The 13577-nt window shown below is 36.3% G+C and overlaps 1 protein-coding gene across 1 annotated transcript; it reads left to right on the top strand.

The window, feature by feature from the left end:
- Positions 1 to 7611: 7611 nt before the first annotated feature.
- LOC105053054 (protein FAR1-RELATED SEQUENCE 6) lies at positions 7612 to 13337 on the top strand. The gene is given in 7 exon segments (XM_073244424.1): positions 7612 to 7804; positions 8628 to 10104; positions 10107 to 10675; positions 10964 to 11155; positions 11251 to 11319; positions 11471 to 11552; positions 12694 to 13337. Coding segments are annotated over 6 exon segments (2499 nt in total). The 5' UTR covers positions 7612 to 7693; the 3' UTR covers position 11552; positions 12694 to 13337.
- Positions 13338 to 13577: the final 240 nt, after the last annotated feature.

The raw sequence follows: 13577 nt of genomic DNA, 5'->3' as shown, positions 1-13577 counted from the left end.
TTTTTCCTGTTATTGACTAAATTTTCCCTTAACCAAAAACCTGTTGTGTTAGATCTCATGAAACCTTAAGCTTCCCATTTGTGTTTGATAATTTGGGCTACGAAATGGTTGTTATCGATATATTTTCATATGCTGTGAGCCTGTTGAAGGTAATTGCATGTTGTGCTTTCCCCACTTATCTTTGTTGTAGGTGCACTGATTCATTCTTGGAAGTAAGTTGTCCAGCCATTTGGCTTGTTAATAAAGGCCGTAAGCTGACATAAAAATTTAGTAAATTGGAAATTTTCTTGCATGATAACTTCCTTATGATGGCTTATGTATGTAGGGTTTGCATCTGAGTGGTTAAATCAGTTGCCTACCAATAATAAAAAGAAAGACATACTTATGGCACCATGCTGGACCCAGTCCTTATCTGCTTGCAAGGACCTCAACCTCACATGAGCTCAACTCATGTTCGGTTCTTTGTTATGGTTCATCTCATTTTAGACATATCAAGGTTCTTCTCCCTTTATTGAGTGCCTTTCTAGGTTCATGTCAAGATTTTTAAGTTGCTTTTGTTTATATGATTTTGTCTAGGAATTTAATATAGACAACTTAGCAGAATAATGGCTTTTCCAAAAGTTGTCAATAAACTGAAATGGATATATGGTAACAATCCAAAGCTGAGCAAGAAAGAGCCTTATAAACTTGGAATATCTGGACCTACCACGGTCCTTTCCTTTGTCAGTTCTGAAACTTAGGTTCAATCTTGGCTTGCAGCTCTCCACTTTGGACCACTCTATGCCCACAAAAAATGCATGCAGACCAAGTAGGTCCAAACAACTTTTAGCCCTTTTAAGTTGTTTTATGTTCAAATGAATTTTGGATAATTCTAAAATTTTCTTTTATATAAGAAAACTACTAGAATAATGTTGATGGGGGCCTTCTGAAATTGCTATATGTTCGTTGATACATTATAATGAACATTGTTTTAAACCATAGTTAGAACTTGAGAATTGATGAGGAAGGATCAACAACTCTATTAGTGATATTTGATATCATCAAATGGCTTACAATTTGTCAAGCCACGGTTAGGTGAATTGCTTATCAGCTAAAGTTATGATTGACTGATTACAACTCTACCAAAAGAAAATGCTATTATTGCAAAACTCGAAATATATTCTGTTTGAACATTTCGTTGAATTTTCTCAGTGACATGAAACAGACAATTCCATGTTTTCAAGGTCAGATAAATCTAGCATACTGGCAGTGTTTGTGGCTAAAATTTTGATATTCTTGTGGCTCACTACTTTGCGTCTTATGGAATGTGAATTCCTTCTGTGTCTCATGCATAATATTCTTATATAACTATCTATCATAACCATTTATGCCTTTTTGACGTGTATAAAATAAAGTGTGAGATGCTTTTGTAGTCAGGATGTCCCAGAGCCATGCCCTCATTTTACACTGACAGGTTTAACTATGTTTAAATTTGCATGTTTTCCACATGATAACAACGATATTAGTATATGAGAGTTCTAAATTGTCGAGTTAAAATTTGGCACCTTACTGAAAGAGAGTGAAAGAACAAAGTAATGCATTTCTTTCCTCATTGATAACTTGGTTTCACAGAAAATCTTTTTTAAATCAACTAGTCTTTATTGTTCATTTGGATGTGTTTTTGTTGAACTCAAATCTCATCTGACAAAAACACCTGTGATGTGAATGGTCATTTTCTTAACATACAACTCAACAGGTGCATTGAAAGTTTCTGTCTTTTACTGATCCCGGTGTGATTTCTGTCAGCATTGATGCTCACTTTATAATTTAGATTATTTAGTGCCTCTGGCTTTTCTACCACCTACCCACCATTATATTTGTACTTTTCTTTGGTGGTGATATGTGGCTTCATCTACCTGCAAATGTCATTTTTAATATTTGTAATATTTTGTTGCCACTGTTGCATGACTTCTTGTTGGTGCTAGTCCTTTTTCTTGGAAATAAGCTTTGGTAGGAAGATACTCCAATGCCCAGTGCTCACTATATTGTCTCCTTTTGTGGGATGCTGGTTCTGCTTCTAATTTCCTGTTTTCTTGGAGCTAAGCTTTGGTATGAAGAAATTGCAATAACTGATGCTCACTTTATTGTCTCCTATTTTGGGATGCTGGTTTTGGTTCTAACTTCTTAATCATGTATGCAATAAAATCCGCATCTTGGAACCAAGATTGGTAAACGAAGGTTACAATTAATATAGGAGATTGCAGTTATTTGCTTTGAGCTGCCTTCTTATCTAGTGGTGCTCTTGTCAGTATGCCTTTGTTAATTGATCTTCTTGCTTTTGGACTGACTAGCAAATTGATCACTGTCTTTTAACAGTTACTCTGAATCAAGGTTTGTGTATCGGTCGGTACTGTATTGTACTGGACATATCCTGCTGTATTTCTACCGAACTGATATACAGTCTCGTACTATACCGATATTCGGTATGTTTTGCTGTCTTGTATTGTACCATCTATCAATATTATAATAGAATGGCATTGGTACAAGTTTCGGTACTAAGATGGCAAACTTTGCTGAAAAAATTTGGACCAATTCATGAATTTTTTCCTGAATAATTCACTTATTTGTACATGCTCATATTCAAATAATGATGCCATTTTTTTTTGATATTGTTGCCCCCGCTTGCTTGCGTTCTATTTCAGCATAAGCTTGTCTATCCATCAATTTTCAATTATTAATTATGCAAACATTGAATCACAAAGTTTTTTCAAACTGTTGAGCTATGTTGCAGAGAAATTTTTGCATATTCCTGAATTTTCAGATTGTTGACTACATTTATCTCTAAAATAAGAAAAATTGAAGATAATTGCCGCTGTAAGGTTGGGTCATTTGCCTTAGATTTTCTTGGGAGAATAAGATTGGATTAAAGTTAACATCAGATTCTTAGTAGTAAAATTGATGACTGAACATGGAATGGTAGTTTTCTATTCAAACCAGGTGGAAATAGAGGCGTGATGGTAAAATTTCATTAAAGGAACCGGAGGGTGAGGTCGCATGTTTTTGAATAGTAGTAAAATTAGGGAGTTGGTGATAGAGAGAAGATGCTGAAGAACTCTAGCTTTAACTCACATTGGCAGAGCACTAAGATTTTTTTTCTTTTTTTTTTTTTTTTTTTTTTTTGGGTGACTGAACACTTAGATTTTTTCAGTACCTTTTTCTATTTCTTCTTAAGAAATAGGTGATCCCTCCAAGATTGAGATTGTGTTTGTGTTCTCCATCACTTGCATCATCTTGCACTTCACCTGTTCTCATTATTGCCGTTTGATCCTTCGTTCTTGGTATTCAAGCTATTCTTGATATCTTCTTTTTGTTAAGCTGTTCTGGTTTCATGAGATAGTTATGTGCTCCAGCTGCCAATCCGTAGGCTTCCCACAGTATTCTATTGCGGTATCCACATGATTATATGACAAATGGAATATTAAAGTTGGATTATTTTCCTATTGATGATTTAAAAGGTTTCGAGAGTGATGCTTTTCTAATCTCTCGGAAGGGAGGAAGAAGCAAGCTGTAGCTTAATTTAATGTTATCAAGTCGAAAACTTGTGCTGTTTTCAGCTAAAACGAATGATACATGAATATTCCTGGTTCTTTATATACGTATCCCGAATATATAAACCATAGGCCTTCCAGCTTCTTAAAAAGTGAAACGGGGGTGCAGCTATGACCTAGCCTGTTTGGTCCATACCTAGTACTAGATCTGACACAAAAAAATTTTGCCCAATATTTTAGAGGCTAAACGGACAAGCCACACTTGAATTAGTGGTGGCAAGTGGGTCAGGGCCAACTTGTGTTATGTTAGTTGAAGGATTGATTACCCTGTGAAAACGAAACAAGATCTTAGACTATGCTAAAATACTCTGGAAAGCAATAGTTTAATACCAATTTATATTGCTTGCTCTTGGTTTATGAATTTATTTTATGGTAGAGAGATAGGAAGAGTCAGATAATTATTATTTGGGATCCTGTCATGATCGATGGCTAACTACCTATGACTACGATGGCAACATACATTCTGTGATAGGATTCATGGGGGCAAACTGCTTGGCCTTTCCAAGTTATGGAAGTTAGAAATCATATGAATGGGCCTTTCATCAGCTCATGGAGATGAGATGAGATGGTGTTGATTAAGATTTAGGATTGCTGACCCAAATTATAAATTATAATAATGCCGTTGCTGCTGATTTCTCCACCCCTTGAGAAATAAATCTGTTTTCATAAATGGGATTAATGGGTTTTCAGCATTCGTATGGTAATGACTTCCTTACTTGAGAAATAAATCGTTATAAACTAATGCCTAGCATCATCTAGAGGTGGAGGTATCGAAAGTAATGTGTGGAAATATAAGTTGTTGGTGATGACACAAGTATCAATGGTAACTAGGTCAGGTGTGGGTAAACTGCCAGGTCCAACCCAGGTGACTAAACATTTCTTTAGTTTCTTTGTTAGATAAACGGTGGGCTCCATCTTGTGTTGAAACTGGTACACCTGAAAGCAATGCATATTTGGTCAGGCTAATGCCAAAGATTCGTTTTTAGACCCTTTTACAGGTCTCAGCTATAAAAAAAATCAGGCTCTTATTTAGTAAATCTTAATCATGTCCACAATTAAAATGAGTTCTCATAAAAGGGAAGTGCATAGACCTAACGTGGATCAAAAAAATGGCAAGCTGACAACTTTCACATTTCAAATGCCAAGAAATGAACTTGATTTTGCTCACGCTATCAGTCATCGGTCAAACCTAAAACACCTTTTCTCACACTAAAGGAGGGGGGAATTCCTTATCAAAAAAAAAAAAAAAAAAAAAGGAGGGAGGAATTCAGCTGATTGGCTTTCACCAGCTATTGGTCATCGGTCAAACCTAAATACTTTTTCTCACACTGAAGGAGGGAGGAATTTAGCTGATTGGCTTTCACCAGTTTGTCACGGGAGTTTGTCAATCTTCCTACCACAATAAGAGCCAGTCAATTACTTAACTGATTAATTTTGCTTGGAACATTTTATGTTTAGCATTGTAAACTTGTAGCTTATTGGGTGCTTAATTTACCTACCTTAACCTATTTTTTCCTGCTCACCATGTATTATATGTTCAACTATGTGTTTATAGCCTCTCAGATGCTTAAAATGATCGCCTCTAGTTGAGGAACTGATTTTTACAACAATTAAAGTCAGTTGGGATGGTTAGGCCCGAAATCTTATGGGATTTATAGAGAACGTCTTTATGCACCACGTGCGGTGCAATAAAAATAATGTAAGTGCACCACTCAACCACCTTAGAATACGTAGCTATTATTTTCCAACGTGCATTTAATGTTTACAGTTCTATTTTTTTTATTTAAAATTTTGAATGATAAAATATTTTTCCTATTTTGAAAAAATTATGATATCCTATGTTATATTATAATATCCTACGGTTAACTTATGATTTTGTCATAATTTTTTTTCAAAAATTATAAAAATTGTAATTAAAAATTTATAAAATTTTTAAATAATAAAATATCTTTATTTTTTTTATGACATTCTGTTGCCAAATTATGAACAGGAAGTCATAATTTGATCGCAGGCTGTCATAATATGGTCATAGGATGTTATAATTTTTTTCAGAAAAAGAGAGATATTTTTGTCATTCAAAATTTTAAACGAAAAAATGGAACTGCAGACATTAAATGGGCGTGGAAAGCGATAGTTTTGTGGCCCTCATTTTTTTATAATTTCACTCAAAAAATGGTCTTAAATAATTATAAAATAGGTCTAATCCGGTCCATAATTCTATATTTTTGCTGATTGGACCACAAAGTCCATGAGATTTTAGTAGGGGTGGCAATTTGGTCCGACCCATTAGATATCTGATCCGATTTGAATGGGATATGTTTTACCCGATCCAATTAAAATTCATGATGGGTATGGGTTTTAGAAGAAAAATTCGAAATGAGTACGGATCGGATATGGATAATAGTATGCCACCCCGAACTTGATCCGGTATATATATACCAAATACCGAACACAAAATCTTAGCTGTCCAAGCTTCCCGTATTCGGCCTCTACTTTCCTAAGCTTCTATTCGGCTACTCTAAGCCTTCCACCCTGATTGGGACTCCTGAGGGTAGAAAAAGCAGAGGAAAAATTGGAAGAAAATGAAGAAAAAATAAAGGAAAAAAATGAAAAGTGAAAAAAATTGAGAGGTAAATCATTTTTCTACATAGATTATTTTTTTTTCTTTTATTTTTTTTTATTATCTTTTTTAGATATATGTAAGAAAGGAGAGCACCTAAGAGAAAATAGAGGGGTTTTCAGGTTCTGATTGAGTTTTTTTCTTCAAGTATATAGAATCCTGTTTGAGCTGTGGCGATATGAGTTGGTTCTTGAGGTTTTGAGAGCTTAATCTTGGTAGAAGCATGATATTTTGTAGGGTTGAGGATTTTTGATCGGAAAGAGTCTTTTTTTGACTACAAAATTTTTAATTCATGAGGCTTTATTTCATTACATAATTTTTTAAAAAAACTATACAAAATTTTGGATATATCCGATCCGACCCGACTCGATCCATTCTTGAAGCTCGACCCGACCTAATCTGACTTGAGACGGGTATAGATATAGATTTTTTACTGATAGAGTGGATATGGATATCGGTCGATCCAATCCATATTCCATATGTTGCTACCTCTAGATTTTAAGTTCAATCATCCAAATAGATTTTTAAAAAAATAATCTTTGCATATAAAAATGTAAACAGAGAATAGGGACTCTGGGTTTTTGCTACACTAAGGAACTGACTACACTTGAAATTAGTTTGCATGTGAGTATGAATTGGATTAAGTGCAATCCAATCCATATTCCTTCTGTTGCTACCTCTAGATTTTAAGTTCAATCATCCAAATAGATTTTTACAAAAATTAATCTTTGCATATAAAAATGTAAACAGAGAATAGGGACTCTGGGTTTTTGCTACACTAAGGAACTGACTACACTTGAAATTAGTTTGCATGTGAGTATGAATTGGATGGAGTGCAAGGAACTTCCTATAGTGAACCTTGCTCACTCATATAAGCCATACAAGTAAAATAATAATAACCTCTACCTAATCTACTGAACCAATTTGGACAGACCACTTCTTTCCCGCTTACACATCACACATCACAAGCATTCCAAACGCACAATACCAGCAATGACATAGATATTACCTAAAAAGAAGAATATTAGACCCTCTCCAAGGTAGAAACTAAGTTTAAAGCGTGACAACAAACATACCCCTTAGAATGTGATCCATTTAGTAACAAAACAAAACCTATCAGTGAACAACCAGTAACAGAATTACACGTAATTTGGATAGCCCTTTCCTGCCAACTTCTTGTCTATCAAATTTTATTTAAATAAACAAACAAACAAACAAATAAAAGCCTATGTTGTAAATGGGCCTCATGTTAGGGGGCCCAATTGTTGGTCCATGAGAAGGTGCCTATTTGCGATGCACTGAGGTGTGCGACTGTAGCTTGACACGTCAGCCGTGAAGATCTGGGTCCCACTGCTGTTGTGTCCGCACCAAATACCAGTAGAGTGCCATACTGGCGTTGGTGAGGCTTGAAACCTCACAAAGTAGTCGTCGTCACACCCCATTTCCCCACAGCGCTCCCGGCCCCGCTCCTCCCCTCGCCGGCCCGATGGGACGCCGGCCCGCCGCCGCCCAACGCGACGGAAGAGTCGACAACATCCGGCCGAAGACCAAGAAGAAGAGCCGGAGGAAGGCCATCTCCATTCCCGACCCTCCTCCGGTAACTCTCCTCAATCTCTAGGGTTTCAGGGCTCTCAGTAATCCTCTATAAATTCCCTCGTTTGGAATAGTTAGATAGTCCTTTCGACATCAAAATCGTACGTTTTTTGGTGTTTGTTAACTGAGACTTTAGGAATTTTCGAAGTGTTGGAGCATCCAAGGCTTCTTTACAACAACCCTGTAAAGACATATATGAATTTACAAGATTTTAGGAATTTTTTAGTGTTTATGAATGAAATATAAGCTGAATCCAAGGTCTTAATTAAAGTGTTCATCAATCCTGTTTGATCTTTTTCTTTCCTTCCTTATTTTTCTTGCATGTCCGGTATTAATTAAACTCGCATTTCGTCAGTTTCAGAATGTAAAAGTTTCTGGTTCGTATATATTTTTTTCTTTGTATCAGTGCTGTGGAAAAAAGCATCCACAAGATTCCCTTTTTAAATGAAAAATGGGGTTTCACCAATTTTTTGCATCAAAAACGTCTAGGTATTAGGTAGTTGCTGTTGATTGGCTTCATTAAATTATGGGGTTGCTGATGTGGTCATGTTCTTATTATTATAATACATTACCAAGATCCTTATTTCTTAAAAAAAATAAAAATAAAAACTGAATTTTTAATTTTTTTTCATCAGAAATGCGTAGCGTTTTTCTTTTTTGATTCCTGAATCATCATCAATGTCTATTGTCATTGAGCCATCGGGTTGCTGCACCAATTATTTTGTATTATAATTTTATTTTCATATTGGTTTAAAAGTTGTGTCATCCTGCAACATATGATTGTTTCTGTGATATGCTTCAATTGTGAATTTCAATATGCTTTGTAGGCAGTGGAAGAACCAGGCAGCAGCAGAGAAGTCATAGCTCCCAAAACTGGAATGAAGTTTAAAACCTTAGAAGAGCTCTGTGAATTCTATAACCGGTATGCCCAGCATCTTGGATTTGCCACGAAGATTAAAGGGTCGAGCAGGAATCGTGCATATATACAGATCATGTGCTGGAAGGGCCGCAAGAGGGATATACGGAGGACCGATGCCCTTGCACCAAGACCGACTCTATATACCAGTTGCCCAGCGTTGCTCAAAGTGCGTCTGTGCCGCTTTGATGGCATGTACCACCTTAAAGAAGTTGTTCTTGACCACAACCATGAACTCAATCCACTCCGAATGCACTTCTACAGGGATGAGAATATGGTCGGGGCTGGTGTGAAAAAGCGTGAAGCACATGTTGCTGCAGCAAGGGAAGAGAGCTTAGCTTTGGTTGAAAGGGAGTGGATGAGCTCTGTTGATGAGATACAATGGTTGAAGCTTGAGAAAGAGGATGCTGAAGCTCTCCATCAGTTCTTTCGCCGCATGCAGGCTAACAATTCAAACTTTTTCTATCTGATAGATATAGATGGGGAGGGCCATCTGAGAAATGTTTTCTGGGCTGATGGCAGATCAAGAGCAGCATATCGGTACTTTGGTGATGTTATCTTATTGGACACATCTTGCTTGAGAAGCAAGTATAATGTGCCTTTAGCTACATTCATTGGAGTAAACCATCATGGCCAGCCACTGCTAGTGGGTTGTGGCTTGCTTTCAAATGAGAACACAAGAACCTACATATGGTTGTTTCAGGCATGGCTATCATGTATGTCAGGGCAATCTCCAAATGCCATAATCACTGACCAGGGCAAAGCCATACAAGAAGCAGTTGCTCAGATTTTCCCAGGTTGCCCCCATCGTCAATGCCTGTGGCAGATTATGAAAAGGATTCCTAACAAATTGGAAGGATGTGCAGAATATAAAGAAATAAAGAGGGCATTTAAGAAAACTGTGTATGACTCTTTAAGTGCTCATGAATTTGAACAAGAATGGAGTAAAATGCTTGAGAAACATAGTCTTGTATACAATGAATGGCTCAGGTTGTTATATCAGGATCGGTATCATTGGGCTCCTATTTTTGTGAAAGATAAATTTTGGGCAGGGCTGTCTGCTACCCGACGTGGTGAAAATATGGATTTCTTCTTTGATGGGCACTTAGAGTCAAATACTTCTTTAAAGCAGTTTCTTGACAAGTATGAGATGGCCATGGAGAGTAAGTACGAAACTGAAGCTCTAGCAGATTTTGAATCATTCCATAAGGTTCCACCATTGTTCACCCAATTCTACATGGAGGAGCAGCTTTCAAAAATTTATACAATTGACATATTTGTAAAGTTTCAGGATGAGATAAAGGCCTTAGTATACTGTCACCCTTCACTAATTAGGAAAGATGGTTTGATGTATATTTTTGAAGTCAGAGAACGTATAAGAGGAAAGAAAGTAAAATGATGGAGCAAAAAAATTATGAAGTTATGTTTAATGCAAATGACCAGGAGGTGCGATGCATTTGCCATTCTTTTCAGTACAGCGGCATTTTATGTAGGCATGCATTATCTGTGTTTAACTTTCAAGATATTGACGAGATCCCATCACGATACATTGTTGAACGCTGGAAAAAGGACTTTAAGGGTGTGCATGCTGTGGTTTGTCCTCCTTATGAAATGGTAGCCAATGGTCCAATGGAGCGTTATGAAAATCTGTACAAGCATTGCCTCAAACTTGCAGAGGTAGGGACCAAAACTGATGATAAATATCAGTTTGCACTAAAAGTAATAAATGAGGCAATGGAGAAGCTTCTTGAGGACAATTTCATATGCAAAGGCAAGCAGGTTAAGATTGTGATGACAGAACCTACAATAGATTGCAATAATGTTGATAGCTCTGCAATAAATGGCAACAAAGATATGGGTAAAGATATTGAGGAAATTCATGATCCTAAGGAACCAAGAAAGAAGGGACGGAAAAGGAGGAAAGAACCTGCTGAGACATTAAACAACAACAAAGAAAAGGTATATGATAAATGAATAGATATTTTGAACGGACTTATTCTGAAGAGTTTCTTTTTCCTAATGTATCAATGGCTATGCAAAAGTAAGTGCTGCAGAAACTGACAATAAAAATGCAATGCTTCTTAATGCCCAATAACACTTCATTTGGGCAGCCAGTTGGGACAAGTGGAAGCATCAATTAGCAATTCCAATTCGTATTTTTGAAGTGCTCTCAAGTCTCAATGTCTAAAATTTTCCCATCTTTCTCATAGTTCTTTTCCTTTTTTTGGTTAATTGTGGAAAATGAAGGAACAAGTTAACCAGACAAATGCACCAGTTTTTCTCCATCCTCCGCTACCTTTGAGCTACCAACATCCGTTTGCGAATCCATCATGGGCACAGTGGAGCTTTCAGCACATGAACCAGGTTCAGCCATCTAACTTAATTTACTATGCTGCGGCACCGGTGAACCACCCACAGTTTGGTCTCTTCCTAAATAGGGTATATATATTATTACTATCATCTACTCTTGTATTCCTAATTTAATATAATTAATTTCATTTAACATCTCTAGCTGTGCAATTGGCATATTACAGGATCAGCTTGGTGATCCAAGATTTAGCAATAGTTCAGGAATTCCATGGAGCTCTCAGCAAATACTAGAGGTTTGCTATTTATTTATTTATTGTCCTCATTTGTGTCTAGACTTTACTATTAGCATCATGACCTTTGTTTCCTCCTATTCCTTTCTTATCTAATTCTAGTAATTGACAGTCATCATATTTCATTGTAATGATTGATGTAATTAATATGCAGAAAACTCAAAACCCTGTGGCGCTTCCTGGTCCTAAGAAAAAGAGGAAGAGAAAGAATGATGTAGTAGAACTGTCAGGTTGAGGTACAATTTGAATTTCTTGCCTGCGGCTCAGTCATTTTTGACTATTTTACTTGCATTGCAAGTGTTGCATCTTTTAGCTTAAAAGGAAACAGAATATTCACTAAATCACATTGTATAAAGTTATATATTTTGCTTGGATTTTTTATTTTATTGGTTGAGAGAGTTGTAACTTTTCATTCAAGTATATGGAAATGCTTGTCATAAGATCTGGAAGTTTAGGGTCTTGTTCATCTCAGGATTTTGAATGGACAAGAATTTTTTTTCTTTTTCGTATGGCTTTTACTAATGGATTTTTCATAACTGCTGGTTGCCTTTTTTTGGGAATGCAGCTCATGGTAGGTCCACATGGCTCCCTGCTATACTGCTGACGAGCATCAATCGCCTTTTAAGTGACATTCCCAATCTTATAGCTCAGAAAAAAGTTGACTGTAGCATAAAAGAGGCAGCTGACTGTTTAGATGCTTTCTGCATTTAATATGGAAGAACTGCTTGCGGAGTGTAGCAACATGTAACCCATTCTTTTAGTCTTATACTTTTGTATTATATATATGTATGTATGTATGTATGTATAAATACACATACATATATTAGATTTATTAGAACTTTGAGCTGACTGCTCTTTGTGAAGTTTTCTGTATGTAGACGGTTGTTGTTACTTTTCATCTCAAGCATGAATCCATACTTGGTGCAACTTTATTGGATATGTACATCTATTTTACTGGTATCTTTTTCTTTCCCTTTTGTTAAGAGAAGCTTAAGTTTCTCATTTACACGGAGGTGGAATTTGAAAGCTACATATCAAGATTTGCAGATAAGTGCCTTCTATAAGACGTGTAGTTCTTGTTTTTCGCCTCATCCAATTGTCATTCTAATTTTTACCTCCTGTTGCTTAAAATGTTGGTTGATATCGGGTTTCAACTTTCCAGTCACAACAAGGTGATGTGCAGTGGCCATACCTCTTCCATAACTTCTCAATTGTATTTTTATGGCTTTTATTGGAGAATAAGGAAATTATCAATGAATAAGAATAACTGAATTAAACAAAATAATTTGGATATATTGATTGATTCTTCATAGTAACATAATATTGTAGTACATATTTGGCTCATCTCCTGGACTGATAATGTGTTATGGTTAACAGCATATGGAATGTAACATTCATAATGGAGGCTGCGACCTTCAATAGTAACATATGATGGACTTGGTATCAAACTGTGGTTGAGATAAGTTTTCCTGGTATTGAGTATCATTATGGCATATAATTCCTGTAGTCTTGCAGACTTTTATTTCCATGAATCTTCTGAGGCATTGCATGATTCAATTCAAGGGTTGTGCTCTTTTTTTTTTTTCTTTCCTTGCAGAGCCATTGATGGCTTCCACAAAATTGCAATGATGTTTTGAGCTCTGATGTGAGCAATGCTTGATACACCTCTTTCTGCTGACACTGAAACGCACATGGTCCGCATCCTCTCAGACGTGTGGTGCTTGGGAGGTGTGGAGTCAACTTTTCAGTAAGAGGTCATGAGTTTGGCTTGCTGCCTGAATTGGGAGTATTACGCATACTGTCAAACAGTGCTGGTCCATCCAATCAAAGTGACTAGTCTATGGATCCTTCTGCACATTAAACTTGAAGACTTGATAATCTCCATCCAATGTCAATTTTGGATGGTTGCCAAATCTGAGCTCATTCCTAGCTATCATCCAACTTTTAGGTGTATGTATCTCATTAGCAGATTCAAATGTTCTTCTATATAATCTCAATTATAATTCTAGAGCTTTTCTGAATTGACTCTTGGTTTTAATATTTCTATCTTCTTTCTCATCTTATATTGTCAATGTTTCAATTACACTTTTTCTGTGGCTTCTTGTACTTATACTATTGTGGCTTTGATTAAGATCGTCACTACGTTACTGTTAGTATGGGTTTGTGTGCAAAGTATTATAAGAAGATGGGAAAGAAAGGCAACCAAAAAAGCTTCTTCAATCTCTTCAATTATTTCAAGTGTCTTTTCTTGCTGGAGAGAT

This window comes from Elaeis guineensis, chromosome 10, assembly GCF_000442705.2.
Source record: "Elaeis guineensis isolate ETL-2024a chromosome 10, EG11, whole genome shotgun sequence".
NCBI lineage: Eukaryota > Viridiplantae > Streptophyta > Magnoliopsida > Arecales > Arecaceae > Elaeis > Elaeis guineensis.
Note: the sequence above shows the minus strand (reverse complement) of the source record. Positions and strands in the feature narration are given on the sequence as shown.